The sequence below is a fragment of the Lepidochelys kempii genome, chromosome 23 (assembly GCF_965140285.1).
Source record: "Lepidochelys kempii isolate rLepKem1 chromosome 23, rLepKem1.hap1, whole genome shotgun sequence".
NCBI lineage: Eukaryota > Metazoa > Chordata > Testudines > Cheloniidae > Lepidochelys > Lepidochelys kempii.
In genome coordinates, this window is record NC_136402.1 from 16704505 (window position 1) to 16731430 (window position 26926).

Consider the following 26926-nt stretch of genomic DNA (forward strand, 5'->3'; position numbering starts at 1 on the left):
AGTGGGCACCATGGGCCCCCTGACACTGTGGCTTGCAGGGCAGCCTGATGCCCAGATGAGGTGCCCCTGTTTGGGGGAAGGGAAGGTTGCAGGCCACGGATTGGCCTCTTGCTCTGCCTATCATTCCTCTGCAGCAGCGGGTCCCGCCCCTCCATTGGAGCGGATTGGTGGGCAGGAGACAGACAGGCAGCTCAGTTCAGCCAATAAGGCCTCGAGTAGGAGCATGGCGGGAAGGCCTCTAACCCACCGACCCCTCCCTGGAACTACAGCTCCCAGCATGCAGTGCTCCCACTTCATTCCAAGCCGCCCGCTTCCTTCCTCCCAGTGCATGATGGGACTCGTAGTCCCTCCTTTCTCCCCCTCCCGCCAGAGGCTGCCATATCCCCTGTGTTGTTCGTAGGCCAAGCCGGACCAAGGGGCCTGGCCTATAGCAGGGGCCAGCTTGGGACCCTGTTTGTAAGGGGGCGCGGCAGGACCAGCCCCCGGACGCCTGGGTCCCAGCCCACATTTTTCTGGGCTCCACCCTCAGGCCTCACATGCAACCCCCACCCCAGCCCGCCTCCGTCCTTGGGCAAGTAGGTTCCCATGAGTCGTGCCCCCCATCTCTGCCGGGGGGGCCCTTAGCCGGAGGGCCTGTGGGGAGGGCATGGGGTGGGGGGTCGCCGCAGCAGCCTGTGCTCCCAGCTGTGAGTCTGAGGCCGTGTGTCACGCACACGCCTGCCATGGGAAAGACACAGACACAAGCGAGGGGTTTTCTTCGTCGCACAAACACATGGGGGGGGCGTCACGCACGTGCGTGTGTATGGGGTGGGCTGCTGCATGTTGCACACGCGTGTGTGTGTGTGTCACAGGTACCACGTCTGTAGCTGTCGTTCTGACCCTCCACCCACCATCCTCCTCTGTCTCTGCCCCTCTCCCTCCTGCCCCACCCTCCTCTCTCTGCCCCACTCCCTCCTGCCCCACCCCTCCCTCCTCTCTCTGCCCCACTCCCTCCTGCCCCACCCTCCTATCTCTGCCCCTCTCCCTCCTGCCCCACCCCTCCCTCCTCTCTCTCTGCCCCACTCCCTCCTTCCCCACCCCTCCCTCCTCTCTCAGCCCCACTCCCTCCTGCCCCACCCCTCCCTCCTCTCTCAGCCCCATCCCCTCCCTCCTTTTCTCTCTGCCCCACTCCCTCCTGCCCCACCCCTCCCTCCTCTCAGCCCCACTCCCTCCTGCCCCACCCCCCCTCCTCTCTCTGCCCCACCCTCCTCTCTCAGCCCCACTCCCTCCTTCCCCACCCCTCCCTCCTCTCTCTCAGCCCCTCTCCCTCCTGCCCCACCCTCCTCTCTCTGCCCCACTCCCTCCTGCCCCACCCCTCCCTCCTCTCTCTGCCCCACCCTCCTCTCTCAGCCCCACTCCCTCCTTCCCCACCCCTCCCTCCTTCTCTCTCTGCCCCACTCCCTCCTGCCCCACCCCTCCCTCCTCTCTCAGCCCCATCCCCTCCCTCCTTTTCTCTCTGCCCCACTCCCTCCATCCCCTCCCTCCTCCTCTCTGCCCCACTCCCTCCTTCCTTGACCCTTCTCTCCTCCTCCACCCCTACCCCATTTCCCCCATTCCCTCCCTCCTCCGTCTCTGCCCCACTCCCACCCTCCTCCAGTCTCCCCGCCCCACACTCCCTCCATCCCCGACGACCCCCCCCCCCGTCTCTCTCCCTCCTCCCCCGTCTCTGTCTCATTCCCCCCCTTCTCCTCCCCCCAGCACGGGATTGTGGGAGGAAGCGGGGCGGACAGAGACACCCAGCGAACATGGCTGCACCATGATCCGCCTCGCCAGCGGCCGCCGCCTCCCGCAGCCCCAGCGCCAGCGCCGCCAGCCCGGGGCCTGAGCCAGCCAGGCGGGCGGGCCCCGGCCGGGGGCAGCGGAGGGCGCAGCGGCGGGGGGAACCCCCCCTCCGGCAGCTCCCCCCTCCCGAGCCCCCCCTCCCCGCCGAACCCCCCCCCCGCCCCTGCAGGGGACGCGCCGGGGCGCACAGGCCGAGGCGCGGCACCTGGGGGCCCCCGGGGCGCGCGCCCTGCGCCCCCCCGCCGCCGGCCCCATGGACAGGAACTACCCCAGCGCCGGCTTCGGGGACCCGCTGGGCGCCGGCCCGGGATGGAGCTACGAGCGCTCGGCCAAAGCCAGGTGAGCGGCCCCGGGGGCGCACGGCGCCGGCTTGGAGAGGGCGCGGGGGGACCCGGGCGCGGCGCAATGGGGGTGGCGCCGCGGCCTGCCGGGATTGGGCCCCCCCGGGAAAAGGGAGGGGCGAGGGTGCATGGGGGGGGCCCCAAGCCTTTGCATGGGGACGGGGGTGCAGGGAAGGGAGCCCCCCCAACTCCGTGCACGGGGGTGGCGGGCTCAGGGTCGTCCCCCGTCCCCCCCCCCTGCACACACCTGTGCCGAGCTGGGCTCAGCTTCGGAGAGGGGGGCCCCTTCCCCGGCCCATCTGGCACGGGCCGGTTGTCAGGACCCTGGGGCCCCCCCCAGCTGGGGAGGCGGAGGATGAGGATCCCCCTGCCCCCCAATAGGCCTCTTACAGAGCAGGGGATGGGGATGGGATCAGGGTGGGGGGCTGGGATAAGCGGGGCCTTTTCCAGGCCCTGGGCAGCACCAACCCACACCGGGGTGCTGGGAGGCATTTGGGGGTGTAGCCGCTGGTGGAGGGGCTCTGGGAACCCCCCGTTAGAGAGCAAGTGCAGACCCCCCAGGTCAGACGACGAGTCAAGAATGGAACCCAGGAGTCCTAGTACTCAGCTCTCCCCTCCTCCCCCAGCTCCAGACCACTAGAACCCCTTCCCATCCTACAGCCAGGGACAGAACGCAGGAGTCCTGGCTCCCAGCTTCCCCCCCGCCCCCCTCTAACCACTAGACCCCACTCCTCTCCCGGAGCTGGGGACAGAACCCAGGAGTCCTGGCTCCCAGGCCCACTCCCCAGCTCAAACCACTAGACCCCACTCCCCTCCACGAGTCAGGAATAGAACCCAGGAGTCCCATAGCTGCAACTGGGGGGGACCCATGCTGCCCAGCTGTTCTCCAGCAGCTGCACCCCACCCCAGGGGTGGCCACATCTCCCTGCACCTGGTGTGTGGTCCCTGTACCGTAGGCCCAACAAAGCCCTGAGGCGTGAGCCTGAGATGTCATGGTACCTTCTGAGAGACCTTTCTCTGAACGTGTCTGAAGCAGTAAGATCTAGTGGTTAGAGCACAGGGGGCTGGGAGCCAGGACTCCTGGGTTCTCTCCTGGCTGTGGGAGGGGGGTGGGGTCTAGTGGTTACCACAGTGGGGGCGGGGGGGCAAGACTCCTGAGTTCTCTCGCAGCTCTAGGAGGGGAGTAGGGTCTAGTGGTTACCATAGGGGAGGCGGGGGGCAGGACTCCTGGGTTCTCTCCCTGGCTTTGCTGCAGGCTCTGACCTTCCCTGGCTCTTGGTGTCTCTCTGTGGACCATGGGTCTGAGAGTTGCCCCCCTGCGGAGTTGTGCTGTGTGACTGCATTGGGGGTGGGGGGGGAGAGAAGATGTTTGGGGGAAGGGGAGGTGCGTGGGGAGGCCATTGGGGGAGGGGGTTTCTTTTCCTCTGGCTCAGCTCTGTCCCCCTGTAGCCGGCCCCACTGGTTCCAGCGTGGGGGGCAGGAGCCTGCGTCCCCCCCAACACTCAGGTGTGTGATGAGTTTGTGGGTTTCTGGGCTGCTCCCCCGACAGAATGAGGGCTGGGGGGGTGTCCCCCTCGGCAGGGGGCAGCGGTGAGTGTGTGACCTCCCACCCACCCTGGAGGGGAGACCGGACGCAGTCCCCCCCAGGCGTTGGCTGTTCCCCACACCCCCAGTGGCATCTGCATTCTGTCCCCCAGAAGCCCTTCTGGCACCAATCTCTGTGTGACACCCCTGAGCAGAGCCCCCGTGAGTGGAAGCTGCTGGTTCCAGGAGCTGGAAGGTGGGGGAGGGGGGTCTAGTGGTTAGAGCAGGGGGGCAGCTGGGAGCCAGGACTCTTGGGTTCTAACCCCAGCTCTGGGAGGGGAGAAGGGTCTAGTGGTTAGAGTGGGGGGGTGAGGGCTGGGAGCCAGGACTCCTCTCTGGGAGTGGGGCCTAGTGGGATTGGGGGCAGGGCATTGGGGTTCAGAGACTGGCCTCTTGCCTGCTTGTGGGATGCGTTTCGGGGGGGGGGGGCTGTGCAGGGTGGTGCCCGCCTGGCCTGCTCCTCACACCCTGCGGTGCATTTCCTCTGCCGGCGGCTGCACTGCTGCCTCGGTGCATGCTGGGGCTCTGCGGCATGTGTCCTGGAGGCGGGTGGGGAGGTGCAGGCATCTCTCAGCAAGCAGAACCCCCCGACATGGCCCCTGCATCTGCTGCACAGCGCAGAGATGCGCTGGGGTGCTGTCCGGGGCGTGCATGGTAGACGCAGTTGCCTCTGGCTGGTGAAGGGACTTTTCGGTGCCGCCTGCACCCCCTTGCTGATGGTTGCACCTGTGTGCACACGCCTTCCCTTGCAGGTGCGGGCCCCTGCCCAGCCCAGGCGTTTGTTGCATGGCGCATGCATCCTGCTGCGGGCGGTTGCATGTGCATAATGCATGCATTTGCATCTGTCTGCAAGCAGTTGCTCCCCAGCATGGTGCATACATTTGCCACATGGTGCACGCACCTGCTTGGTGAAGGCATTTGCAAGGTTGCAGGCAGCTCTCTGTGGGTTTTTGCACCTCTGAGGCCTGTGCATTTACAGTGGTCCATGCATTTCTCTGCCAGGAGGTCCCTGGGTGCATGCATTTCCTGCATGGGTGTGTATCCCTACCACAGGGAGGTTTGCCTCATAGGACATTCCTTTGCTTGTGCTTGCAGGCAGTTGTATCCATAAGGTGCATGCATTTTCCATGCTAGCTGCAACTCTCTTGAACCTGAGTGATGCATCTATTTGCTGTGATGCCTGCATCTCTCTGCAGCAGGCCGCACCCCCATGATGCAGGCAATTGTGCATGCATCTCTCTGCAGCAGGTCGCATCCCGTGATGCAGGCAATTGTGCATGCATCTCTCTGCAGCAGGTCGCATCCCGTGATGCAGGCAATTGTGCATGCATCTCTCTGCAGCAGGTCGCACCCCGTGATGCAGGCAATTGTGCATGCATCTCTCTGCAGCAGGTCGCACCCCGTGATGCAGGCAATTGTGCATGCATCTCTCTGCAGCAGGGTCGCACCCCCATGATGCATGCAATTGTGCATGCATCTCTCTGCAGCAGGTCGCACCCCCATGATGCATGCAATTGTGCATGCATCTCTCTGCAGCAGGTCGCACCCCCCATGATGCATGCAATTGTGCATGCATCTCTCTGCAGCAGGTCGCACCCCCATGATGCATGCAATTGTGCATGCATCTCTCTGCAGCAGGTCGCACCCCCATGATGCATGCAATTGCTGTGGTTCCTGCATCTCTCAAAGCAGGGGCTCCTTAGCGCAGCCCCTGCATTCACTGCCTGTTGCATCCACCCTTCTACAGGGGATTGCAGCCACGTAGTGCATGGATTTACCGCAGTGCATGCATCGCTCAGCGGGCCTGGGCCCTGGCAAATCCCATGCATTCGCGCTACGGCGCATACCTCATTCTGCATGCGCCTGGCACGTTCATATGCCTCTCTGTAGAGGCTGCAGCTTTGCCGTGGTTCACGCCTGCATCCGTCCGCAGCCGGTTGCATCGAGGGGCTGCATGCCCCAGGGCCCCGCAGCCTGGGCTGTGCCTTGGCTGCATGGTGCATGGATCCCTCAGCTCCCGGTTGCGCCTGTCCAGCATGGGCCTTGGCAGCATTGCGTGCCCCACCGTGGCCCATGGGCGCCAGGAGGAACGGAGAGTCCGAGCGGTTCAGTGCTGTGAGCGGAGGAGTTCTGTGGTTAGAGCAGGGGGTGGCTGAGAGCCAGGACTCCTGGGTTCTCTTGTGACGGGGAGAGGGGGTGTACTTGCTGGGTAGAGCTTAGGGTCTGATCAGGGTACGGTTCCCAGCTGGGCAGTTCTCTCTGCTTAGTAGGTGGTTGGAAATATCTAAATCTGTCTTCACACCTCTTGGGGATGGAGGGAAGCCCAGGGCTGGGCTAGCTGGGGGCTGCGGGTCGGGAATGAGGGGCACCGGCAGAGCTGGGGGGGCAGGGCCGGGCGAGCAGGGGGCTGCGGGTCGGGAATGAGGGGCACCGGCAGAGCTTGGGGGGCAGGGCCGGGCGAGCAGGGGGCTGCGGGTCAGGAGTGAGGGGCACTGGAAGAGCTAGGGGGGCAGGGCCGGGCGAGCAGGGGGCTGCGGGTCGGGAATGAGGGGCACCGGCAGAGCTGGGGGGGCAGGGCAGGGTTGGGGGGAGCTGTGCGGCTCCGTTTTGGTGCCAGGCTCCTTCCAGTGCCGTCAGCGAAGCTGGAAAGTGCTGGGGGGGGGGGGGGGGGGGGATTCAGACTTCTGTGGCCAGGGCCAGGGACTACGTTTCCCAGAATTCCCTTCTGTGTCCACACTCCTGTGCCAGATGCTGGGAGGGTGATGGAGGGAAATCTTCCCGCTTCTCCGAGGAGCTGTGGGGCTGTGGAGGGGGGATCCATGGGGCGGGTTCTGCTTCTCCAGCGCATGCAGGGGGGAGACACAACTGGGGGGGGGACACACACGTGGAGGGGGGGAATCCCTGGTGAAAGCCCCTTCCTCACGGCAGAGGGATCACTGACGGGGCTCGCCCACCCCCCCCCCTTGCCGAGGGGAAAGGCCCCATTCCCTGCCCCCCTGCACCAGCCTGTCCCTGCCCTGGGGCCAGATGGGAGCTGGCGCCCCCTAGAGAGGACAGGCCCCATGCCCTGCCCCCTGGGAGCTGGAGGCAGGGTGTGGGGGGGGGCATGACTGTCACTGACGCTGTCCCTCCCTTGCCCCCAGCCTGGTGTACGGTGGGTCCCGGACGTCCCATCCCGACACGGATATTCTGCACCGCCAGGCCTACGCCGCCCCCCACCCCCTGCAGGGCTACGCCACGAACCACCACCCCGCAGGTACGTCTCCGTCTTCTCCCGCTCGTGTGTCCGGCCGTTGTCCGTGTGTCCACGTCTGGCTGGCTGGCTGTGTGCCTGTCCCCCTGCGTCCGTCCGTCCTCCTGGCCGTGTGCCCCTCCCCTTGGGTGTTTGTCCGTCCCTCCGTCCTGCTGGCCGTGTGCCCCTCCTGCAGTGTGTCTCCTCCTTCCCGCCCACCTGTCTCTCTGTGGCCCCTCGTCCGCCCGTCCCCGGCTGTCTGCGTGGCCACCTGCCCCTCCCCCGCTCTGCCCCCTTTATCTGTAGGCCTGGTGCCCTCCTCCTGTCTGTCCTCCCTCCCGCTCTTCTCCCCTCTCTGCCTGTCCCCCTCTGTCAGTCTGTCCTGCCAGCACTCCCACAATGCCCTGCCCCGTCTCTGTCCCCGGTGTGTCCATCTGCCCTGTCCCCAGTCTGTCTGTCCCATCTCCCCGTCCCTGTCCCCGGTCTGTCTGTCCCATCCCCCCGTCTTTGTATCTGCCCTGTCCCCGGTCTGTCTGTCCCATCTCCCCGTCTCTGTCCCCGGTCTGTCTGTCCCATCCCCCCGTCTTTGTATCTGCCCTGTCCCCGGTCTGTCTGTCCCATCTCCCCGTCTCTGTCCCCGGTCTGTCTGTCCCATCCCCCCGTCTTTGCATCTGCCCTGTCCCCGGTCTGTCTGCCCCATCTCTCCGTCTCTGTCCCCGTTCTGTCTGTCTGCCCTGCTCCCATCTGTCTGTCCCATCTCCCCGTCTCTGTCCCCGGTCTGTCTGTCCCATCTCCCCGTCTTTGCATCTGCCCTGTCCCCGGTCTGTCTGTCCCATCTCCCCGTCTCTGTCCCCGGTCTGTCTGTCCCATCTCCCCGTCTTTGCATCTGCCCTGTCCCCGGTCTGTCTGTCCCATCTCTCCGTCTCTGTCCCCGTTCTGTCTGTCTGCCCTGCTCCCATCTGTCTGTCCCATCTCCCCGTCTCTGTCCCCGGTCTGTCTGTCCCATCCCCCCGTCTTTGTATCTGCCCTGTCCCCGGTCTGTCTGTCCCATCTCCCCGTCTCTGTCCCCGGTCTGTCTGTCCCATCCCCCCGTCTTTGTATCTGCCCTGTCCCCGGTCTGTCTGTCCCATCTCCCCGTCTCTGTCCCCGGTCTGTCTGTCCCATCCCCCCGTCTTTGCATCTGCCCTGTCCCCGGTCTGTCTGCCCCATCTCTCCGTCTCTGTCCCCGTTCTGTCTGTCTGCCCTGCTCCCATCTGTCTGTCCCATCTCCCCGTCTCTGTCCCCGGTCTGTCTGTCCCATCTCCCCGTCTTTGCATCTGCCCTGTCCCCGGTCTGTCTGTCCCATCTCCCCGTCTCTGTCCCCGGTCTGTCTGTCCCATCTCCCCGTCTTTGCATCTGCCCTGTCCCCGGTCTGTCTGTCCCATCTCCCCGTCTTTGCATCTGCCCTGTCCCCGGTCTGTCTGTCCCATCTCCCCATCTTTGCATCTGCCCTGTCCCCGGTCTGTCTGCCCCATCTCTCCGTCTCTGTCCCCGTTCTGTCTGTCTGCCCTGCTCCCATCTGTCTGTCCCATCTCCCCGTCTCTGTCCCCGGTCTGTCTGTCCCATCCCCCTGTCTTTGCATCTGCCCTGTCCCCGGTCTGTCTGTCCCATCTCCCCGTCTCTGTCCCCGGTCTGTCTGCCCCATCCCCCCGTCTTTGCATCTGCCCTGTCCCCGGTCTGTCTGTCCCATCTCCCCGTCTCTGTCCCCCATCTGTCCGTCTGCCCTGCCCCCATCTGTCTTGCCCCCGCCTGTCTCTGTCCCCGTCTGCCCCTCCCCCATCTGTCTGTCCCATCTCCCCTGTCTGTCCGTCTGCCCCTCCGCCGTCCGTCTGTGCCCCCCTCACTGTCTCTCCCCCCAGGTCTCTCGGGGCTCTTCGAGACCGGACTCCATCACGCCAGCAGCGCCACCCCCGATGCCTCCGTCATGAACCTCATCTCGGCGCTGGAGTCACGGGCCCCCCAGCCCGGCCCCTCGGCCTCCTCGCTGCTCTCCCAGTTCCGCACCCCCTCCTGGCAGACAGGTATGTGGGGGTGGGGAGACCCCCCGCAGGGGGCGGGGCCTGTACAGGGACACTGTCAGCAGGGGCGGGGCATGCCCCACTCTAGCCCTGCCTCCAGCTAGGCCCAGGCTCCAGCCCCGCCTTAGCCCCGCCCCTCAGCCAGGCTTGGGCTTCCCCCCCTTAGCCCCGCCCCTCAGCCAGGTCCCGGTTGCCCGCCTTAGCCCCGCCCCTCAGCCATGCCCACCTTAGCCCCACCCCTCAGCCAGGCTTGGGCTTCCCCCCCTTAGCCCCGCCCCTCAGCCAGGCCCCGGCTGCCCCCCTTATCCCCGACCCCTGTTCAACCCCCTCCCCAGCCGGGCTTGGCCTGGACTCAAACCCCAGCCCCACTGTAGGTCCCAGATCTCCCCAAGGGGGTCTTGGGGCAGAGGCCCCTGGGTGCCTGTGAGTGCCCCCCGTCCCAGGCGGGGGCTGTGGGTGCAGGTGGGTGCCGCTCCTGTCTCTGACCCGCCCCCCGTTCTCCCCCAGCCATGCACACGCCGGCCCCGGCTGAGCTCTTCATCTCGGGCGCCATCCCCGGCTCGGGCACCTTCCCGTCGTCCTCGGCGCTTTCGGCCTACCAGCACCCGGCCTCCTTCAGCGGGCGCAGCTTCCCGGTCAGCTCCTCGCTCAGCCTGCCGGACGCCGCCTTCAGCCCCAGCTCCAACGGGCTGCTGTCCCCGCACGACCCGCTGCTGCACATCAAACCCTCCCAGGCCAGCGTGCCCTCCTCCCTGAGCTTCGACCGGCTAGGCAGCGCCGTGCTGGGCACCGGGCTGCCCTCCCAGAGCTCGGCCTACCGCAGCGCCCAGGAGTCGGCCTCCCGCCACCTGCCCTCCCAGTTCAACCTGCTCTCGTCCTCCCTGGGGCCCCCCTCGGACCAGTCCTCGCAGCTGTACAACGCCTCCGTCTTCTCCAGCTCGCCCGCCGCCTCCATGGAGCGGGCCATGCCCCGGCAGGACAGCGTCATCAAACACTACCAGCGGCCCTCCAGCACCCAGCCCCAGCTGCCCGCCGCCCACTCCCTGCAGCACTACTTGAGCTGCGGGGGCAGCTACCAGCAGATGTCCCACCGCGCTGGCCTCTCCTGCAGCCCGCTGGGTGAGCCCTCGCCTGCCGGCTCCGAGGGCTCCCAGAAGCCGCCGCAGGCCCCCCGCCAGGAGCCGGGGCAGAGCTACCGGCCCATCATCCAGTCCCCCGGCTACTCGGGCGCCGCGGCCGGCTCCTCCTCCAAATCCAAGAGCTACTCGGCCTCCCGCCAGACCCCCCGCTCCACCGCCACCCCCAAGTGCCAAAGCAGCTTCTCCGTCTCCGTCGCCAAGCCCAGCTCGGTCATCGCCAGCCAGTCCCAGGCCTACTCGCCCGGCCAGCCCCAGAGCCTGCTGTCCATGAGCCAGCCCCAGAGCTACGCCGTGAGCCAGCCCCAGAGCCTCTCCTCCGTCAGCCAGGCCTCCCAGTTCAGCGGCAGCCAGGCTCAGGACCTGACCAGCGTCAGCAAGGCGCAGAGCTACGGGACGGGGCAGGCCCAGCCCGGGGGGCAGGCCGGGCAGGCCGGGCAGGGGCTGCAGCCCTGCGTGAGCCAGAGCCAGGCCTACTCCCCGGAGCAGCTGCAGGGGCTGTCGACGGTGGGCTACAGCGTCCAGGCCGAGCCCCACGTCTCGGTGAGCCAGACCCCCAGCTACGGGCCGGCCCACTCCCAGGGCATGCCCACCGCCAGCCCCTCGCTGAGCTACAGCACCGGCCACTCGCCCGCCATGCCCAGCCACCCGCAGCCCATCGGCTACGCCCACGGGCAGAGCCTCCCCGACTCCAGCCCGTCGCAGATCGGCCGGCCCCTGCAGTCGCCCACGGCCGCCCGGCCCCAGAGCGTGAACTCGCCCGGCCAGTCGCAGAAATACCTGACGTCGGTGCTGTCGCCTTCCTTCCTGCAGCCGGCGCACGGGCAGAGCTACCCGGGCGTGGAGCGGGCGGCCTCCTACGGCAAGGCCAAGGCCGAGTCGGACCTGCTGGCGGCCGAGCGGGCGGAGGACGAGGATTTCCTCATTCAGCACCTGCTGCAGTCCCAGACGCCGCCCCCCCGGGGGCCGGCCGAGGGGCTGGTGCAGTGCGAGGAGAGGGGGAGCAAGGGGCTGGCCTACGGGGGGCTCAGCAAGTCGGAGGAACGCTATCACCTGCAGAGCGTCATCCGCACCAACTCCAGCCTGGACAGCCAGGGCCTGGAGCTCTCCCTGCAGGGCCTGAAGGAGAAGAAGAAAGGGGAGCGGCCCCACGCCCGCTCCACCCCAGAAGCGCTCGCCACCTCCGTGGTGCATTACAGCCACCAGGCCGGCTCCATGGAGAGCTACGCCCAGGACATGAAGAAGTCGGTGGAGCACCTGCAAGCCGGGGCCAAGGACCTGGGCCAGGCCCACTCCTACCTGCAGAAGACCCCCGAGCACGGCCCCCAGCCCCACCGCATGGTGGGCGAGCCCCCGCCTATGGAGCTGCTGCCCGGCCAGCAGGGGGCGCCGCTCCTGCTGGACTCCTCCCCTGACCTGCCCCAGCTCTCCCTGCCCCCCCCCCAGCAGCAGCAGCAGCAGCAGTCCCAGCTGCTGCAGTCGGTGCTGACGCACACCCAGAGCCAGCTGCATCCCCGGGCCAAGGTGCACCTGCTGGAGCCCCAACGCCTCCACCCGCCCGAGCCCCCCTCGCCCCAGCTCCAGCTGCAGGCCCTGGAGGCCCACCTGCACCAAGCGCACGTGCGCTCGCAGGGCCTGGACCCCCAGCAGTCGCCCCAGCTGCAGGGCCAGCTGCAGGCCGAGAACATGGAGGTGCTGGGCCAGTCCCAGGAGATCCAGGACTTCCTGGAGCCTGACCTGAGCCTGGAGTCCCACCTGGGCCAGGGCGGGGCCGGCCTGGAGCCCGACTCCTCCCAGCAGGTGCCCCAGGCCCAGTTGGAGGCCAAGGACCAGTTTGAGAGCCCCAGCCCGCAGGGCTCCAAGCAGCGCTTCGTGCCCCTCACCTCCATCTGCTTCCCGGACTCGCTGCTGCAGGACGAGGACCGCAGCTTCTTCCCCGGCATGGAGGACATGTTCGGGCCGGGGGCCTGTGGCCCCGACGACTTCCCCAAGCCGGGCTGCGGGGAGGACGAGCCCCCCAGTCTGGAGCGGGCCGAGGGCCTGAAGGGCGGGGCCGGCGGCTATGACATGCTGCCGGCCGGCCAGGGCTACCAGGGCTACTGCCCCGGCGAGGGCGGGGACGGCTCCCACCTGGCCATGGAGCCGGTCAAGCACGAGCTGCCCTCCACCGTCAACGCCGAGCCGCTGGGGCTGATCCAGGCGGGCCACGGCGGGCCGGAGGGGGCTGCCAAGCCGGGCCTCACCTCCCCCATCTTCTGCTCCTCCAAGCCCAAGAAGCTGCTGAAGACCACCTCCTTCCACCTGCTCAAGAAGCGGGACCCCCCGTTCCAGCCCCCCAAGAAGGCCTACGCCCAGGAGTACGAGTTCCAGGACGACGAGGACAAGGCCGACGTGCCGGCCGACATCCGCCTGAACAGCCGGCGCCTGCCCGACCTGCTGCCCGACCTCATCTCCAGCTGCCGGACCCGGCCCAGCCTCGGCCCCATGGGCGACATCGACTTCTGCCCCCACCACAGCGCCGCCGACGGCCCCAAGAAGCGGGGCCGCAAGCCCACCAAGCCCAAGCGGGATGGGCCCCCCCGGCCCCGTGGCCGGCCCCGCATCCGGCCCCTGGCCGAGCCCCACGGCGTCCTGCCCCCCGACGGGGCCAAGAAGCCCCGGGGCAGGGGGCGGGGGCGGGGGAAAAAGGGGGGCGAGGAGGGGGGCGAAGGAGGGGCTGGCGTGGAGCCCCTCAAGCCGCTCAAGGTAATGGGGGGGCAGGGACCTGGTTGGGGCGGGAGGGGCCCTGGCTGGGGGGGAAGGGAGGGGTGTTGAGGGAGGGGCCCTGGCTGAGGAGGGAGGGGCTGGGAGTGGGGCCCTGGCTGGGACAGGAGGGTCTTTGTGTGGGCAGGGCCCTGGCTTGGGAGGGAGGGGTTGTGAGGGGGCGGGGCCCTGGCTGGGGGGCAGGGCGGGGAGTTGGGGGCAGCCGAGGGCTCCTGGGGGACAGGGCTGGGGGCAGCCGAGGGCTCCCGGGCGACAGGACGGGAGGCTGGGGGCGGTGGTGGGCTCCTGGGGGGCAGGGCGGAGGGCTCCTGGGGGGCAAGGAGCCTGGAGAAGGGGCGTCTCTGTCTGGGGCCGTCCCCACAGCGCCCCTGAGCCCCGTTCTCCCCCCAGATCAAGCTGGCGGTGCCCAAGGGCGGCGAGGGGGCCCCAGCAGAGCCGGCCCCCTCCGGGCCGGTGCCCCCCGAGGCCGGGCTGGACAGCAGCCAGACACGGGAGAAGATCAAGGCGAAGATCCGGGAGGTGGAGGAGAAGCAGCCGGAGATGAAGTCGGGCTTCATGGCCTCCTTCCTGGACTTCCTCAAGTCGGGCAAGCGGCAGCAGCTGCCCACAGCCGCCACCAGCCCCCCCAAGACCCCGCGGCCCCCCGCGGCCCAGCCCCCCTTCGGCCTGGCGCCCCCTCTGCTGCCGGGGGCGCTGGACGGGGCCGAGGGCGAGGGGCTCGTCATGAGCTGCACCAGCCCCTGCAAGCGGCTGGACGAGGAGCTGAAACGCAACCTGGAGACGCTGCCCTCGTTCTCCTCCGACGAGGAGGACTCGGTGGGCAAGAACCAGGACCTGCAGAAGAGCATCTCCTCCGCCATCTCCGCCCTGGACGACCCGGCCGAGCGCAAGGAGGGCGACGGGGCCGGTGGGTGCCGCGCGCCCGCCCCGGGTCCCCCGCCTCCCTCTGGGGGGTTCCCCCAGCCCGGGGCCCCCTGCCGCCCCCCGGGGGAATCCCCCATCTCGGGAGCCGGCCCCAGGTCCCCCACATTTCTGCCCCAAGCTTAGAGGAAGCCCTCCTCATATCCCCCCACATCCGCCCAGGGTGATCCCTGCCTCCCCTCCCCCTGGGGGAATCACCCGGCCCACTTCTCCTCCCCCCACATCCTCCCCTGCTCCATGTCCCCCCGGGGAGTTCTCCTGTCCCCCACCCCACGTATCCTCACCCCGGGGCCTCCTGGGGTGTCTCCCCAGCCTATGTCTCGCTGTGTCCTCTCTTGCCCTGCGTGCTCCCCTGCCCTGTAATCCCATGCGTCTCCCCACCCCACGTCCTCTGGGGTGTCCCAGCATCCCCCTGCCCTGTGTCCCCCAGCACCTCTGGGGCCTTCCCCTGCCCCACTCCCCCCGCATCCTTGGGACATCCTCACCTCCCTCTGCGGCAGGTCCCCTCTTGCCCCTGAGACCTCTGAATCCTCTCCACTCTGCTATGGAGTGCCCCAAACCCTTTGGGGTGCCTCCAATTGTCCTCCCGGGACGCCCCCCACCCCACTACGGTGCTGCCAGTTCTCTAGATCTCCCCCCACTTACTGTGGTCCCCCATATCTCCCAGGGGATGGCCCTGCCCCCGCGGGGGTTCCCCCCGGGACCCCCAATCCCACCCCTGAATCCCCCAGAGAGCGCCCCCCTGACACCCCTGCCCCCGGTAGCTACACGCACCCCCGGGGATGGGACGGGTGCCCCAGAGCATGCTGGGTAAGAGGGTTCATGCCCCCCCCCACCTGCGCTAACCCTTCCCCCCCCACCCACAGACGCCCCCGCGGCGGAGGAGAAGCTGCCCAGCCCGGCCCCCTCCGAGGCGTCCCAGCAGGAACCCCCCCCCAGCCGCCTCCCCGGCCTCGCCCCCCGAGCCCCCCCCGCCGCCCCCCATGGGGCCCCCGGCCCAGGCCTCCCCTGAGCTGGAGGAGCCGGAGGACGCGCGGCCCCTGCACCTGGCCAAGAAGCAGGAGACGGCAGCCGTGTGCGGCGAGACGGACGAGGAGGAGGCCGAGAGCGGGGGGGAGGGGATCTTCCGGGAGCGCGACGAGTTCGTCATCCGCGTGGAGGACATCCAGGCCCTCAAGGTGGGGGGCTGCGGGTCGCGAGTGAGGGGCGCCGGCAGGGCTGGGGGGCCAGGGCGGGACGGGCAGGGGGCTGCGGGTCGGGAGTGAGGGGCACCGGCAGGGCTATGGGGGAGCCCAGGGCTGGGCGGGCAGGGGGCTGCGGGTCGGGAGTGAGGGGCACCGACAGGGCTATGGGGGAGCCCAGGGCTGGGCGGGCAGGGGGCTGCGGGTCGGGAGTGAGGGGCACCGACAGGGCTATGGGGGAGCCCAGGGCTGGGCGGGCAGGGGGCTGCGGGTCGGGAGTGAGGGTCACTGGCAGGGCTATGGGGGAGCCCAGGGCTGGGCGGGCAGGGGGCTGCGGGTCGGGAGTGAGGGGCACCGACAGGGCTATGGGGGAGCCCAGGGCTGGGCGGGCAGGGGGCTGCGGGTCGGGAGTGAGGGGCGCCGGCAGGGCTGGGGGGGGCAGGGCGGGGCTGGCAGGGGGCTGCGGGTCGGGAGTGAGGGGCGCCGGCAGGGCTGGGGGGGCAGGGCGGGGCTGGCAGGGGGCTGCGGGTCGGGAGTGAGGGGCGCCGGCAGGGCTGGGGGGGGCAGGGCGGGGCTGGCAGGGGGCTGCGGGTCGGGAGTGAGGGGCACCGACAGGGCTGGGGGAGCCCAGGGCTGGGCGGGCAGGGGGCTGCGGGTCGGGAGTGAGGGGCGCCGGCAGGGTTGGGGGGGGGAGGGCTGGGCTGGCAGGGGGCTGCGGGTCGGGAGTGAGGGGCACCGGCAGGGCTATGGGGGAGCCCAGGGCTGGGCAGGCAGGGGGCTGCGGGTCGGGAGTGAGGGGCGCCGGCAGGGTTGGGGGGCCGGGGCGGGCAGGGGGCTGCGGGTCGGGAGCGAGTGACCCCCCCCTCTCCCCGGTCTCTAGCTGGCGCTGCAGACGGGCCGGGAGCCGCCCCCCATCTGGCGGGTGCAGAAAGCCCTGCTGCAGAAATTCACCCCCGAGATCAAGGACGGGCAACGGCAGTTCTGTGCCACCAGCAACGTGAGTTTCCCCTGCACCTCCCCCGCCAGAGTGTGGGGGTGACCCCCCCTGCCCCCCCCCCGTGACAGACCCCTGGTGCCCCCACTACGAGCCAGCCTGGGGCTTTTCCTGCGCCACCCCCGGCGGATGCTCGTGGCGGGAGGGGAGATCCTGGGGCGGGGGGGGGGGTTGTGCCCTGTGAGGATGGGGTGACCGGGGGGGGGGCACGCGCCCAACGGGGGGGGGGGGGGGACACCGGGGAGAGAAGTTTCCGTCTCCGTTCCCAGCTCCCCTTTCGGACACGGGAGTCGGAGACACCCCCAGGAGCAGCCTCCCCCCTCCCCTGCTTTTCCTCGCTCCCTGATCTCTGCTGCCCCCCCTTCCCCCCCCCCCCCAGTACCTGGGTTATTTCGGGGACGCCAAGAACCGCTACCAGCGTCTCTACGTGAAGTTCCTGGAGAACATCAACAAGAAGGATTACGTACGCGTCTGCTCCAAGAAGCCCTGGCACCGGCCGCTGCAGGCTGTGAGGTGAGGGGGGGGTGCAGAGAGGGACGGGGGAGGGGGGGCCCTGACCCCTCCCCAGCGTGTTTCCTGCCTGCTCCGGGCTTGGCCTTCGGTGCCTAACGGGCCCCCCGCCCCCTTCCCGCCCCGTGCAGGAGGCAAAACCAGCCCAAGACTTCGGGCCCCAAGGTCCCGGCCCCGCCCAAGGCCGAGAAGCAGCCGGAGGCGTCGGAGCGGGCGGAGAAGCCGGAGAAGGGCCCCAAGCCGGAGAAGGGCCCCAAGCCAGACAGGCCCCCCAAGGCGGAGCGGGCCGAGAAGCCGGCCCGGGCGGAGAAGCCGGCCAAGGCCGACAAGGCCCCCAAAGCAGAGAAGGCGGAACCCCCGGCGCCTGCCCCCCCCAAGGCCAGCCCGGCTGGCGGCCCCAAGCCCAAGCCCAAACCCTCCAAGGTGAAGGCGGAGCCGCCCCCGAAGAAGAGGAAAAAATGGCTGAAGGAAGTGGCGTCCTCCTCGGACTCGGAGTCCAGCCCGGAGCAGCAGAGCGAGGAGGAGGGTGAGCCCGGGGGGCGCGCGGCGGGAGGGGAGGGCGGGGAGTCTTAGCACCGGTACCCAGCTCCGGCCGGTCGGTTCAAGCCACACGGGTCCCGTCCCGCCAGCTGGCCCCAGGGCTCCTCCACACAGCTCCAGTCCTACCCAGTCCTCTTCCCCCTGTTTCTGGGGTCACCCCAGGTGCAGGAAAGGCCTGGGTAAACCCCACATGCAAAGTCCAGAGAAAGAAAAATAGCGAACCAGAGAAAACGCCCCCAGAGTGAAAGAGGAGGTGAGAGGGGGAAAAGGGCGTCCTTTAAAAAGTCAAATCCCAGTGAGGAAAGGAACCTAAACACCGGCCAGTCAAGTGGAAAAGGATCGTTAGGCCAAAAGAGACAGCAAATGACACAAAAATGAACGGCAAGGATTTTTAAGTACGTGAGAAGCAGGAAGCCTAACCAACAATCAATGAGTGACCTGCGTGCGAAGGGACCACTCAAGGAAGACAAGGCCGTTGGAGTTAGGAAGGATCTCGGATAGGACTCTGCAGAACTACTCGCTGCAGGGCATCGCCCGTCGCTTACCTCAGCCTCCGGACCAGGCGGCTGGAGGGCAGCTCATGATTTTTAAAAAAGGCTCCAGGGGGGGCGATCCTGGCAATTCCAGGCCAGCGAGCCTGACTCCAGTGCCGGGCAAACTGGTTAAAGCCGTAGTAAAGAAGAGCATGACCTGGCACAGAGATGAACGTGATGCGTTGGCTTTTGGAAAGGAAAATCACGCCTCACCCATCTATTAGGATTCCTCGAGGGGGTCGACATGTGAACAAGGGGGAGCCAGAGTTCTTAGACTTTCACAAAGCCTGTGACAAGGTCCCACACCCAAGGCTCTTACGCAAACTAAGCTGTCATGGGATAAGGGGGAAGGGCCGTCATGGATCAGTAACTGGGAAAAGACAGGAAATAAAGGGTCGGTTTTCAGGCTGGAGACAGGTTGACTAGCGGGGTCCGTGCCAGGCCCGGCGCTGCTCAACTTGGGCATAAGTGAGCTGGGAAAAGGGGGAACCAGGGAGGCAGCCGAGTTTGCAGACAACACAAAATGACGCAGGATAGGTCAGTCCAAAGCAGGCCGCGAAGAGTTGCAAAGGGATCTCACCGAGCTGCCGGTGACATTCTGGGTCTGTTGGAAACAGCATCCCCACTCTACGTGCCAAAGGCTGGGGCCTGAATTAGCTGTTCCCACTCAAGCAGGAGCTCCGGGGGTCATTCTCTGCAAACGTCCACTCCGTGGGCAGCAGCCGTCAGAAGAGCGAGCAGCGTGTTGGAAAGGGATCGCTCATAAGAGAACAAATATCCTAACGGTGCTCCATCAATCCGTGGCACGCCCACGCCTCGAATTCTGCATCCCATTCTGGTCGCCCCATCTCAAAACAGACGTACTGGAACAGAAGAGATGGCAGAGAAGGGCTACAAAACCACGTAGGGGGCAGAACAGCTTCCATACAAGGAGAGGTGAAAAAGCTGGGGCCGGTTCTGCTGGGAAAAGGGACGACTAAGGGATATGAGAGAGATCTATAAACTCATGAGCAGTGTGGAGCAAGTGACTAGGGAAGTGTTATTTACCCCTTCTCAAAACACAAAAACAAGGGGTCACCGGATGACATTAATGGACAGCAGGTTTAAAACAAACCTAAGGAAGTCTTTCTTCACCCAGCACACCGTTAACCTGTGGAACTCCTTGCCAGGGGATGTGGCTATGAGCCAGGACGGGCAGGGACCCAGTTCCGGGTGGCCCTGAATCTCTGGTGGCTGGGAGCTGGGATTGGCTGGGGGGGTGGGGGAGCTCGCTGGGGGCCCTGTTCTCTTAGCTCCCTCCCCCCCTTGAAGCTGGATTTGAGGAGTGGTGGGGTTTTGTTCGGGCTATCCAGTGAGGGCCCTCAGACAGACTGCTTAGAGTGACCCGTTGTCTCCGGTGCCCTGCACTCCCGCACACCTTCCCTTCCACGTCCCGTGCACTTCGCATCATGGGAGGGAGCCGGGGCAACCCCTGGAGTTTGCCACTTCGGGCAATTCCTGGACCCCTCTGGCCACCCGTGGGTGGTGCCCTTGTCCCCACCAAGAGGGTGAGCTGGAGCAGGCGGTATGCAAAGGAACCTCACTGCAGGCTGGGCGGGGGTGCTCTCCTGCTTCACACTAGAGGACGGGTTCTGTGCTGTGGGCCTGACTGGGGGGCGGGGGGGGGCAGCCTCTGGGCCCTGGGGGGACTATAGACTCCGGGGGGAGGGGCGGGCTCTGGGACCAGAGGGGTGTCTTATTCCCCGGGGGTGGGGGGCGCTCTGGGCCCTGGGGCGACTATAGACTCTGGGGCGGGCAGGGTCTGACTTGGGGGGGGCTCTGGCCCAGAGCGGGGGCTGGCAGGTAGGAGCTGGGGTGCTGCGGGGATGCCGGTGGGGGGCTGCTCTGTGCGGTGTGGAGGTATAAGGGGGGGGGGGCTGGCCATGGGGCATGGCCAGGCCCCCCCCCTCACAGCTGTGCCTCCCCCCCCTCCCAGAGCGGGTGCCAATGGGCCGGGTGTTGAACACGCGGGCGATGAAGGAAATGTACCGGAGCTACGTGGAGATGCTGGTCAGCACGGCCCTCGACCCCGACATGATCCAGGCCCTGGAGGACACCAACGGTGGGTACCCCTGCCCCCCACGGCTGGGGCCCCCCACGGCTGGGGCCCCCCTGCCCCCCACGGCTGGGGGGTCTGCCCTGCCTCCCTGCCCCCCACAGCTGGAGCTCCCCCTGTTACCCCCCCATGGCTGAGGGGGCCTGCCCTGCCCCCCATAGCTGGGAGCCCCCCCCATTTCCCGCCCACGACTGGGAGCCTGCCCCCCTCTCCCTCCAGCCAGGGAAGGGGGAAATCTGCCCTGACCCCCCCCACACACACACACATGGCTGGGGGAGGGGTACTTGTCCCCCACTGAGGGTGGTTCCTGACGGCTGCATTGGAGCTGGGGGGCGGGGGGGTGAGCCGAGGGCGGCCAGTAACCTTTGCCCTCTTGCCCCCCCCCCAGACGAGCTGTACCTCCCCCCCATGCGCAAGATCGACGGGATCCTGAACGACCACAAGAAGAAAGTCCTGAAGCGGGTGTCCCTGCACCCGGCACTGCAGGTGGGGGGCGCAAGAGGGGTTCCCCTTGGGGGCTGGCTGCAGCAACGCTGGGGCTGGGGAGCCCTGGGGCTGGGGGGGGGGACGACTCTGGGGCTGGGGGGGGACGACTCTGGGGCTGGGGAGCCCTGGGGCTGGGGGGGGGACACGACTCTGGGGCTGGGGAGCCCTGGGGCTGGGGGGGGGGGACGACTCTGGGGCTGGGGAGTCTTAGGGCTGGCTGGGGGGGGCCCTGCGCTGGGAGGGGGGACTGGGTTCTTTGCACCTGTGGGGCCGGGGCGGGGGGGGACCCTGTAACCTAGGCGCCCCCCCCGCCATCCTGCTGTGACCCCCGTCCCCCCCCAGGAGGCGCTGCACACCTTCCCGCAGCTGCAGGCGGAGCCGGGCGAGGCGCTGGTGAGGTTGCGCCCCACGGGGCAGCCCTACAACCGCAAGACCCTCAACAAGCTGAAGAAGAGCGTGTCCAAACCCCAGGTGGGTGCGGGGGCGGGGGGGGCCGCAGCAGGTGTGCGGGGCTGGGGGGAGCGGGGCTGCGGGGGAGGGGCTGGAGCCCCCGACTGACCCCCCCCTTCACCCCCCAGGAGTTCAAGGTCGACGTGGAAAAGTCGTTTTTCTTCACCCTGTACCATTCCCTCCATCACTACAAATACCACACCTTCCTGCGCTGCAAGGACGAGGTGAGCCCCCCCCGGCCCCCCGCCAGCCCCCCGGCCCCCCGCCTGCCCCCTGCCGGCCCCCCAGCCCCCGCCTGCTCCCTGCCCCCCACCCCGGACCATTCCCTCCATCACTACAAATACCACACCTTCCTGCGCTGCAAGGACGAGGTGAGCCCCCCGCCTGCCCCCCGCCTGCCCCCCGGCCCCCCGCCTGCCCCCCTACCGGCCCCCCGCCTGCCCCCTGCCCCCTGCCCCCCACCCCGGACCATTCCCTCCATCACTACAAATACCACACCTTCCTGCGCTGCAAGGACGAGGTGAGCCCCCCCCCGGCCCCCCGCCTGCCCCCGGCCCCCCCGCCTGCCCCCTGCCGGCCCCCCAGCCCCCGCCTGCCCCCTGCCCCCCCACCCCGGACCATTCCCTCCATCACTACAAATACCACACCTTCCTGCGCTGCAAGGACGAGGTGAGCCCCCCCCGGCCCCCCGCCAGCCCCCCGGCCCCCCGCCAGCCCCCCAGCCCCCGCCTGCCCCCTGCCCCCCACCCCGGACCATTCCCTCCATCACTACAAATACCACACCTTCCTGCGCTGCAAGGACGAGGTGAGCCCCCCCCGGCCCCCCCCGGCCCCCCGCCAGCCCCCCAGCCCCCGCCTGCCCCCTGCCCCCCACCCCGGACCATTCCCTCCATCACTACAAATACCACACCTTCCTGCGCTGCAAGGACGAGGTGAGCCCCCCGCCTGCCCCCCCCCGGCCCCCCCCGGCCCCCCGCCTGCCCCCCGGCCCCCGCCTGCCCCCTGCGGCCCCCCAGCCCCCCCCGGCCCCCCACCCCGGACCATTCCCTCCATCACTACAAATACCACACCTTCCTGCGCTGCAAGGACGAGGTGAGCCCCCCCGGCCCCCCGCCGGCCCCCCGCCTGCCCCCTACCGGCCCCCCAGCCCCCGCCTGCCCCCTGCCCCCCACCCCGGACCATTCCCTCCATCACTACAAATACCACACCTTCCTGCGCTGCAAGGACGAGGTGAGCCCCCCCCGGCCCCCCGCCAGCCCCCCGGCCCCCCGCCTGCCCCCTACCGGCCCCCCGCCTGCCCCCTGCCCCCTGCCCCCCACCCCGGACCATTCCCTCCATCACTACAAATACCACACCTTCCTGCGCTGCAAGGACGAGGTGAGCCCCCCCGGCCCCCCGCCAGCCCCCCGGCCCCCCGCCTGCCCCCTACCGGCCCCCCGCCTGCCCCCTGCCCCCCTGCCCCCCACCCCGGACCATTCCCTCCATCACTACAAATACCACACCTTCCTGCGCTGCAAGGACGAGGTGAGCCCCCCCGGCCCCCCGCCAGCCCCCCGGCCCCCCGCCTGCCCCCTGCCGGCCCCCCAGCCCCCGCCTGCCCCCTGCCCCCACCCCGGACCATTCCCTCCATCACTACAAATACCACACCTTCCTGCGCTGCAAGGACGAGGTGAGCCCCCCCCGGCCCCCCGCCAGCCCCCCGGCCCCCGCCTGCCCCCTACCGGCCCCCCAGCCCCCGCCTGCCCCCTGCCCCCCACCCCGGACCATTCCCTCCATCACTACAAATACCACACCTTCCTGCGCTGCAAGGACGAGGTGAGCCCCCCGCCTGCCCCCCCCCGGCCCACCGCCTGCCCCTGCCGGCCCCCCGCCGGCCCCCGCCGGCCCCCCAGCCCCCGCCTGCCCCCTGCCCCCCACCCCGGACCATTCCCTCCATCACTACAAATACCACACCTTCGCTATCTCAGAGTACGAGGTGAGCCCCCCCCGGCCCCCCGCCAGCCCCCCCGGCCCCCGCCTGCCCCCCGCCAGCCCCCCGGCCCCCCACCTGCCCCCTGCCCCCCACCCCGGACCATTCCCTCCATCACTACAAATACCACACCTTCCTGCGCTGCAAGGACGAGGTGAGCCCCCCCCGGCCCCCCGCCAGCCCCCCGGCCCCCCGCCTGCCCCCTACCGGCCCCCCGCCTGCCCCCTGCCCCCTGCCCCCCACCCCGGACCATTCCCTCCATCACTACAAATACCACACCTTCCTGCGCTGCAAGGACGAGGTGAGCCCCCCCCGGCCCCCCGCCAGCCCCCCGGCCCCCCGCCTGCCCCCTACCGGCCCCCCAGCCCCCGCCTGCCCCCTGCCCCCCACCCCGGACCATTCCCTCCATCACTACAAATACCACACCTTCCTGCGCTGCAAGGACGAGGTGAGCCCCCCCCGGCCCCCCCCGGCCCCCCGCCAGCCCCCCGGCCCCCCGCCAGCCCCCCAGCCCCCGCCTGCCCCCTGCCCCCCACCCCGGACCATTCCCTCCATCACTACAAATACCACACCTTCCTGCGCTGCAAGGACGAGGTGAGCCCCCCGCCTGCCCCCCCCCGGCCCCCCCCGGCCCCCCGCCTGCCCCCCGGCCCCCCGCCTGCCCCCTGCCGGCCCCCCAGCCCCCCCCGGCCCCCCACCCCGGACCATTCCCTCCATCACTACAAATACCACACCTTCCTGCGCTGCAAGGACGAGGTGAGCCCCCCCCGGCCCCCCGCCAGCCCCCCGGCCCCCCGCCTGCCCCCTGCCGGCCCCCCGGCCCCCCGCCAGCCCCCTGCCCCCCACCCCGGACCATTCCCTCCATCACTACAAATACCACACCTTCCTGCGCTGCAAGGACGAGGTGAGCCCCCCGCCTGCCCCCCGCCTGCCCCCCGGCCCCCCGCCTGCCCCCCGCCGGCCCCCCAGCCCCCGCCTGCCCCCTGCCCCCCACCCCGGACCATTCCCTCCATCACTACAAATACCACACCTTCCTGCGCTGCAAGGACGAGGTGAGCCCCCCGCCTGCCCCCCGCCAGCCCCCCGGCCCCCCGCCAGCCCCCCGGCCCCCCAGCCCCCGCCTGCCCCCTGCCCCCCACCCTGGACCATTCCCTCCATCACTACAAATACCACACCTTCCTGCGCTGCAAGGACGAGGTGAGCCCCCCGCCTGCCCCCCGCCTGCCCCCCGGCCCCCCGCCTGCCCCCCGCCGGCCCCCCAGCCCCCGCCTGCCCCCTGCCCCCCACCCCGGACCATTCCCTCCATCACTACAAATACCACACCTTCCTGCGCTGCAAGGACGAGGTGAGCCCCCCCCGGCCCCCCGCCTGCCCCCTGCCGGCCCCCCAGCCCCCGCCTGCCCCCTGCCCCCCACCCCGGACCATTCCCTCCATCACTACAAATACCACACCTTCCTGCGCTGCAAGGACGAGGTGAGCCCCCCGCCTGGCCCCCGCCAGCCCCCCGGCCCCCCGCCTGCCCCCTGCCGGCCCCCCAGCCCCCGCCTGCCCCCTGCCCCCCACCCCGGACCATTCCCTCCATCACTACAAATACCACACCTTCCTGCGCTGCAAGGACGAGGTGAGCCCCCCCCCGGCCCCCCGCCAGCCCCGCCTGCCCCCTGCCAGCCCCCCAGCCCCCCCCCCGGCTCCCCTCCTGCCCCCTGCCCTGCCTCCCACTCCTCCTCCCCAGCTCCCGCAATCCCTGCCCTGCCCCAGACCTACCGGTGCCCCTCACTGCCGGCCTGCAGCCCCCGCGCTGACGGCGTCTCTCCCCGCAGACGTCGGCCATCGAGGGGCAGGACGCGGACCTGGGCCAGGAGGAGGTGGTCCAGCAATGCATGCGGAACCAGCCCTGGCTGGAAAAGCTCTTTGACTCCTTCAGCGACCTCCTGACACAAGCCCAGACCAAGTGCGCGTGACCCCCCCTCTCCCACGGCGCAGGCCCCGCCCCCCCGGGCCGGGGAGGGCTCTGGACCGAGGGCCCGGGGGGGCGCATTGGGGGTCCCGCTCCCCACCCCCCTCTCGGTGGTGGTGATCTCCAGGACAGACCCCCCCACACCCACCTTGGCTTGGGGTGGCTGTGGCCCTGCGGGGAGGGGAACATGCCCAGAGGTGAGGGTGGCCCTGGGGTCTATGGGCCTGCCCCCCCCGGTTCCTCCTCCCATACAGAGAAATTTTATTTATATATATATGTATAAATGTCTATTTAGCAGCTTCCTTTCTCTGTATGGGGATGGGGGGAGCCCCCCCCACCCCCACGGCTGGGGAAGCCCCCAGGGCATAGGGGGGACTGGTGAGAGAAGGGGATGGGTGATGGGTTAGGGAACCAGGACTCCTGGGTTCCTTCCCCAGCTCTGGGAGGGGAACAGAGTCTGGGGCCAGGGGGAGTTGGGAACCCGGACTCCTGGGTTCCGTGCTTAGCACACCCACTTGTCCCGTCGGTTCCCCGTTTTTGCCCACCCTCCCCCTGCAGCAGGGAATTGGCTAGTCAGGGGGCGACCGAAGGCAACCCCCCCCGCCTCCCCCCATGGCATGGCCAGGCCCCCTCCCCAATTCCCCCCCATGCGGTGGTCTGGTTCCCCACTCAGAGCTATTTATTGCCAAGCCCAGGGGAGGGGAGCCAGCCCCCCCCCAGTATAGCCCCCCCATCTGGGGGGGAGACTTACGGGGGGGCAGCCAATGAGTCCATGTGCTTCCCCCGGAGGGGGTGGGGGGCAGATTCCACTTACCTGCCCCATGACTATTTAATCCTTCTCTTAGGCCGTGTTTTGGGGGCCCCGGGGGGGATTCGTCCCCCTTTCAGGGCGGGGGGGGCGGGGGTTGTTATTTTTGTCGTTGTGTGTTTTTGTTTTGTTTTTTTATCAGCGGATTTTCTTGTACATAATGTATAGGGTCAAAGTCTATGTATCATATTGTATTTGGCTAACGGACACCCCCGCGGAGCCCCCCCAGACCTCCCCCATCCCCCCCTTAGCTGGGAACTTCTTCAGCTTGGATGAACTTTGGGGGCGGGGTCTGAGTTTTGGGGCATCGTTATTATAATAATTATATAGACAATTTGCTGGGGGGGGGGGTTAGGCCCCAATCCCCCCCCCACCCTAAACTGAATTTTTTTAACCCTGGATACAAAATCCAGCCTAGATTAGTGAGATTTGGTCAGGGCTCTTCCCACCCCCCAGAACCCCCCATTTTCCAGCCTCTCACCCCCTCTGCAGCCTCTCTCCACCCCTGTGGACTAGATCTAGGAGGGGGGATGGGCTGCCTATGGACCTCCCCGCCCCCGTGGCCTCCTCCCCACTTTCTGGGGGGGGGGGGGGACTCAAGGTACTTTGTGGGGAGGGGGGTTGCCCCAGACCGGGAGCTGAATCAGAGCCCTGCCCCTTGGGGGGGAGTCCTGTACTCCTTCCCCTGGCCCCCGCCCCCAGGGAGTCCCCCCAACAAATCCTGCTGGATTTTTTAAAAATTCATTCTTTGATCCCTCTTGGGTTTGGGGGGGGAGAAAGGGGGGATTCCTTGACTCACCCCCTTTTTGGGGGCACCCCCCTTTCTGCTGTTGACCCTTTGGGATCAGTTGTTGCTGGCCCTGGGATATTCCATGCCACCCCCAAATCTCAGGGTGGGGGGGGACAGCCCCAAACCAGCTCCCGTCTCCCCCAGCTGAGAGGGGATTCCAGCACCCCTGGTGGGGGAGAATTTGGGGTGATTCCCCCCCCCATCCAGCACCCTGGTGTCTCTAGTGTCCTGGGGAGGGGGCTGTGGCCATCGAGGGGGCCCCCAGTCCCATGCTCTGTAGCCCCCGGGGAGGGGGCACAGCTAGGACACCCCCAATACTGGAACCCATGCTAAAGCACTAAATTGTATTTGTGGGGTGGGGTACCCCAGAGCTGGCCAAACACCAGGTACCCTGAAGCGTGGGGAGCTGAGAGACCCCCACCCTGCCCCGGAGCTAACCCTTTGTTCTAAGCCCCCCTCCCCCCAATCCCGCCGCCCCCCCAGCCCCCTCTTTTTTACGCTGTGTACTCTGTGTCCGTGGGTTTTGCGGCCGGGAATGTGGTCTGTATGGATGTTCCGATATATTTTTATTGTTTAGTCGCGTCTCCGCCTGGTTTTCTCGCCCCCCGGATCACACATGCGCTCCCCCCCCCCTCCGCTGCCTTAGGGGGAGGCATTCCCAGGCCAAACTACGCTCTGCAAGGAGCCCCCCCCTCTGCACCCCACAGTCAGCAGGCATGCGGGGGAGAAGTCGGGGGGCTTTTGGAGACATGTTGCAG

General features: G+C 68.5%; 1 protein-coding gene across 1 annotated transcript; it reads left to right on the forward strand.

The window, feature by feature from the left end:
* The first annotated feature begins 1681 nt into the window (after positions 1-1681).
* PRR12 (proline rich 12) lies at positions 1682-26744 on the forward strand. The gene is given in 15 exon segments (XM_078850014.1): positions 1682-2160; positions 6890-7002; positions 8877-9038; positions 9543-12916; positions 13325-13841; positions 14722-14794; positions 14796-15033; positions 15917-16033; positions 16410-16543; positions 16672-17066; positions 19589-19714; positions 20097-20194; positions 20537-20665; positions 20773-20868; positions 24434-26744. Coding segments are annotated over 15 exon segments (5799 nt in total). The 5' UTR covers positions 1682-2074; the 3' UTR covers positions 24575-26744.
* Positions 26745-26926: the final 182 nt, after the last annotated feature.